The 6,014-nt window shown below is 42.0% G+C and overlaps 1 protein-coding gene across 2 annotated transcripts in view; it reads right to left on the bottom strand.

Annotated features, from left to right (window-relative positions):
• Nucleotides 1-6,014, bottom strand: part of VPS39 (VPS39 subunit of HOPS complex) — a 55,416-nt gene that overhangs the window by 11,805 nt on the left and 37,597 nt on the right. For both annotated transcript variants that reach the window (XM_006158652.3, XM_027775796.1), the window contains 2 exons: nt 5,777-5,897; nt 3,530-3,659 (listed from right to left, as the gene is read on the bottom strand). In XM_006158652.3, the coding sequence (XP_006158714.1) occupies nt 3,530-3,659; nt 5,777-5,897 (251 nt within the window). The remainder of the gene's footprint in view (nt 1-3,529; nt 3,660-5,776; nt 5,898-6,014) is intronic.

The raw sequence follows: 6,014 nt of genomic DNA, 5'->3' as shown, positions 1-6,014 counted from the left end.
GATTTCTCACTTTCTGTCTCTCTGTCTGTCTGGCAAGCACATGCGCCCTATAGCAAAAACCTCTCCAAAAAAGAAAAAAAAAAAAAAAAGGATGAAATTAAAGCAGAAAAGATCCACAGAATCAATAAAATGTATACGAAATGAAAAGGAAATATTACTAAATAATAGAGATATGTAACAGACTACAAAATATATTTGTAACAAAAATCGCAAAAAGCTGGTATGTTGAGTATGTAAAGTAAATTCAAGCAAATTGGTAATAAAATGTAAGACTTCATTTGATAACTGAGTAAAAGAGAAGAACAACTGATTAGAAAAGAATGTAAGTGGAAAAATGTTCTACTCCATTAAGAATCAAAATAGTATACACTAAAAATGTCAGAGGTGACTTTTTTGTTTTTAAAGCCAGGGAGCATGTGTACATGCTTGAAAGAGACAAACAGAGAAAGCATCCTCCAATGGGGCCTGGTCACCCTGCAATCCTTTTACCTGGAATTCTCCAGCCCATCGGTGTCTTATATCTTGGGCACGTGTACACCTGCGTAGCATGTGTGAATGGCTTTATCAAGCAGCCAGGACTGGGACAAAACCCTGGTCAGTCAAGTGAGATCCAGCTTCCTCTGCCTATCTGTGTAATAACTGCTGTGCTATGGGGCCGGTACCTACCTCCTCCATTTTTCTTTCTCAGTTTTTAGATTTATTTTATTTTCACAGCATTTACAGAAGTCTGTAATAGCAAAATGCTGTAAGCAGCCTACATATCCCTCCATCTGCCACTGAGGACTGGCAAAATAATGAATAGTGCATCAATCCTGTGCTACATATCCCTCCATCTGCCACTGAGGACTGCTAAATAATGAATAGTGCATCAATCCTGCAGAGCACTGTATTTTTCATACTCAGCTGACACTTAACATTCACTTCCATCCTGTTCTGTCTTCCCTCCTGGCCATAGGGGTCAGAGAGCAAAAACTACTTTTCTCCAACTCCTTTGCAGTCAGGATACTAGATGAAAATCTGGTTCCTTCAATGAGAAGCATGTAAAGGAGATTCAGAAACTGGAAGTGAGATGGAGGCCTCCCTTTCCATACTGAGCTGCAGGCTCGTTGGCATTTGCAGACAACTCACCATTCCAGTGTCTATTGTCAGTTTTGTCATTATCTAGAAGCACCTGCCCAGAGGCAGCAGCCAGCGACTCGTCTCCAAATCTGGGGCATGGAGGCAGGTTTGAGGCTTGAGCAGTGAAAACAGCAGCAGCCTGCTGACCTCTGGATCACAGGGACATGTCCAAGAGATCAATGTCTAGGAGTGGCTCTGCCTCTGCTTCTTTGACTCAACTCACACCAGAACTTGTGTGCGTGTGTAGTGAAATACACATGACATGATAGTTATCATTTTAACCCGGTAAGTGTACATTTCAGGGGAATTAAACACATTCACACTGTTGTGCAACCATCACTACCATCCACATCCAAAATTCTTCCACCATCCCAAATTGAAGCTCTATACTGAATGAATACTTAGATCTGCCTTTTTTTTTTTTTTTTGGAGAGATTTTCACTGTAGGGCGCGTGCGCTCGCCAGACAGACAGAGAGAGACATAGAGACAGAAAGCGAGAAATTACCCCCCAGGGGGGATGGTCACGCCGCAATCCCTTCTCCTCCATTCTCCTCTCGGGATCTTGGGCACGCACGCACACGCGCCTGGCGTGAGTTTTAAGCCACCGGGTCCGGGACACAAACCGCAGTCGACTACGTGGGAGTCCAGCGACATAGCCATTACGCTAACTGCTGGTTCCCTAGATCTGCCTTTTGAGCAAGTGAGAAAACACCCCTTGGGGAGGAAGACCATGCTGCAATCCCTTCTCCTCCATCCTCTTCTTGGGATTTTGGTCATGCACGCACACATACCCAGCTGGTTTTTTCGGGCGACCAGGTCTGGGACTTGAACTGTGCAGTCAGCAATGTAGGAGCCAACTGCCTAACCTACATGCCATTTGCTGGTACCCAATGCTCAATCTTAACATCTAACTATGGGTTTCAAAAAATGTAAGAACTATCTTACTCCCTGAGCCTGGTCTCCCATCAATTTATGGGTTCTTCCAACTACCTTCTTCCACCATCCAATAAACACTGCTTAATTTATCCAGCTTTTGTTTAAAATATCTAGAATTGTTTTCCATTGCTCACTGATAGTGAGTTATCCCAGTTCACATCAACCAAGGTTGAAGGATGGTAGGGAAAAGTCAAAGCAAAGAAGAGAATGAGGAGATACTAACCCAGATGATAGACTGATCCAAATTAAGCAAAAATGGAATATACAGAAGTGAGAAGTTGAGTAATAACAACCACAAACACTCCTATGGCATTTGCTAAGTTCCAGACACTACTCTAAGTATTGCATATAATCTTCAGAGCAACACTATAAGGTAAGTATTATCACCTCTCTTTTGAGGAAGAAATGGAAGCACAGTGAATACTGAAACCCAGTAACTGCCCATGCTCAGGCAGTCTGCCCTCGCTCAGAGTACCTGCTCCTTACCAGAATGCTCTGCCTAGAAAGGTTAGGACACTAAGAGAAGGAAGGATTCCATGGCCTGCATCAGCTCTCAAAAATGACCAGCAGTTTGAGTCCTGGACCTGGCAACTTGCTTTCCCATTTTCATTTCTCTCTCTCTCCCCCCATTTCTCTCTGTGTGTCTCTCTGGTGAGCACGTGTGCTCTATAGCAAAGCCAAAAAATAACGATAATAAATAAAATTAAGTAATTTAAAAAAATTAGGGCCGGCAGGGGGCATGGCGGTTAAAAGTGCTGGACTCCCACATGGCCAAACATGGTTCAAGTCCTGGACCTGGTGGCTTGCTTTCTCACTTTTTCTCTCTCTCTCTCTGATCAAACTGGAAAATAATAATGATAATAATAAATAAAGTCAAATAAAATAATTCTTTAAAAAACAATAATTAAAAAAATTTATTATCATTTATTTTTTAATTTGACTAAAAAGATAGAGAGAGAGAACGAGAGAAGGGGAAAGTGAGAAAGCAAACCATCAGGTCCAGGACTTGAACTGTGGTTGGCCATGTGAGAGTCCAGGACCTTAAACACCACGCCACCTGCCAGCTCCCATTTTTTAAAATTTGTTATTATCATTTATTTTTAAATTTGACAATAAACAATATTTTTTTAAAAAATGACCTGTTGTTTAGTCCAGGGACTTCTGCCTAGAATAGCATTCAGTAAACACTAGATCAAATACACATTTGATGAACTGAAGGATTTACTGTATCTTTATCTAGTGGAGAAGGCGGATCACCTTGAAAACTGCAGTCCCGTATTCATGGGCGAGACTAGATTCATGAAATTAGGACCATGAGTACGTAACCATTGTGGCCACCTACAGGACCTTGCTAGGTACGAGGATCAGTTCAGGTGAGTGTGACTCGCCATCCCCAGAAGCCTGGTGTCACTTCTCCCCATGCTTCCCAGTCTCCCCTTCTTCCATCGGTTCCTTTTCTCACCCACTGGTTACCTGTGCCAAGTTTAGCAAAGACCTGCATGGACTCATCAAAACGCTTCTGGCAGAAGAGGTTGAAGGCATACAAGTTCTTGATATGATGGATTTGTTGCTGCTTTTCACTGTCAGAATCATCTTTCATTTCCTAATAAGAAAGCAGACTATGTAAGAGCACACTCATTTAGCAAATTTTTTTTTAAGAATTATTTTATTTAAAAAAAATAATTATTTTATTTAACTTTATTTTTTTATTTGACTAGAGAGGGATAGAGTGAGAGCAAGGGGCGGGGGGAAATGAGAAAGAAAGCAAGCTACCAGGTCCAGGACTCGAACCGTAGTTGGTCATGTGGGAGTCCAGCACCCTTAACCACCATGGCACCTGCCAGCCCCATTCAGCAAATATTTATTCAGTACACCCTACATACTAGACTTGACTCTGGGAGCTACAGAGGCAAAGTGCACAGGGCAGCCATGTGGTATCTGCCCTTACCGTCTGGCCATAAGACTGGTACAGATCTATGCTATTTAAATGTAATACAGCAGGGTTCCTGCTAAATGCCTAACGGGTACTCCTGAAAACTGTCAAGGTTGTGAAAAACAAGGAGAGACAAAGAAACTGTCACACCCAGAGACACATGACAACTAAATGCAGTGTGATTTCTGGACTTGATCCCAGAAAAACAAATGAACATTAATGGAAAAACTATCAAATCTGAATACAGTTTAAGAGTTTAGTTTAAAAACAAACAAACAAACAAAATGAAACAGGGTAAGAGTGATGACCAATGCATGTGGGAGAGATACCCAAACTCGTCTGAGTGGTGGGTGCGGGAGGGATTCCAAGGGAGACCTAGACTAAGACATAAAGGATGAGCTGGAATTAGCCAAGCAAGGCCAGGCAGGTGATCAAAGGGAAAGGAAGACAACGGTGTGCTCCCGGCAAAGGAAACCACATGTGTGCAGGCCCCAAAATGACACAGAGATCACGGTGTGCTCAAGGAATGACAGACATTAGACATAGCTGGCACAGTTGGGAAAGGTCATATTCACAGAGAAAGCTAAGTAAATGTAGCTTTTATCAGCTTTGTTTCTTCCTTATAACCTTTTTCTTCTCATATTCCTTTTTTCAAAATTTTTTACAGTTTTAATTTCTTTTAGACATCCAATCACTATACATCATGATAGCTTGTAAAGTGAATTTACCCAGCATGAATATACACTTTGCACCAGTCCAGTTGAAGACACTACACACATTATCATCAACAGATAATTACCCATTACTATATCCTTTTATATCCCTTTAGCTAATCTTTTATCAAATTTAATCTCTGCCTTTAAGATGACTCTCTCTTCTCTTTTCATTTTTCTCTCCCTTTCCTTTCCTCCACTCACTGCCAGCATGTTGCTACACATGATCTACACTCTCCTGTTAGTGCTTCAGTGGCTTCAAAACCTGGCATCAGGGCCAGCTGGTAGCATGGTGGTTAAGGTGGCTGGATCCCACATGGCCAACTATGTGGTTCAGGTCCTGGACCCAACAGGTTTAAAAACATGCCAGGTATATGTGTGTGCATGCCCAGAGTCTCAAGAGGAGAATGGAAAAGAAGGATTTGTGGTGTGGCCATCCCCCCTGGGAGTGATTTCTCATTCCCCATCCTGTTTCTCTCTAGCAAATGCATGCGCCCTGTAGCAAAACTAAAAGAAAAAAATGATAAAACCTGGCATCAGGGCCAGCTGGTAGCATGGTGGTTAAGGTGGCTGGATCTAAACTAAACCAAACCTGGAGCCAGTTTATTCCTTATCCAGCTTATTTTTTAAGCCATACCTTCTGCACAGGCTCCAAATGTGCAAAAATGCACCAAACTGGTTTTCACTTTTTTAACTTCCTCTGATCATCAATACTCTCTGCTTCCTGATCCTAATCTTGCCTTCCTGTTGAGGAAAACATACACTAAATAGTTATATACTATATACCCTTTGTATAAAGTTCAAAAACCATGGGGACAGATGATGGTGCAGTGTAATACAATACTCTGTGAGGCTGACTGATGATGGAAGGCCCCGTTGTGACAGATGAGCAATGCAAAAAAGTGAAATCACTTAATAGATAGACATTTTATGGTAGTGAGACCTTGAATGCAAGTCAGCACTATGCTTATCTTACTAGTCCCGACTAAATAGGAATATCTAAGCCAAAGTCACATACTTTCGAGAACAATGAGGAAGGCAGACTGACACCTAAATCTCATGAATAAAACTTACTGCAAGCTGCAGAGCCAGTTCAAACTGCTTGTCCTGGAGAAGTTGTTGGATCTGGGTTGCCATGGGAACAGGAATGAGCCTCCAAACAAAATGATTGCTGGCCACGTAGATAATGTTTGATCTGGAGGCAGGAACAGGAAGATTAGCAGAAGAGCACAAGCTTTGTAAAGACAGATGGCTTTAAAGCTTTGGGATAATATGGCAGCCGCAACAAAAAGGAAAGTTAGTACGTAGGGTG

This window comes from Tupaia chinensis, unplaced genomic scaffold (genome assembly GCF_000334495.1).
Source record: "Tupaia chinensis unplaced genomic scaffold, TupChi_1.0 Scaffold000605_1, whole genome shotgun sequence".
NCBI classification, from domain to species: Eukaryota; Metazoa; Chordata; class Mammalia; order Scandentia; family Tupaiidae; genus Tupaia; species Tupaia belangeri.
The sequence above is the reverse complement of the archived record's forward strand: the minus strand, read 5'-3'. Positions and strand labels throughout refer to the sequence as shown.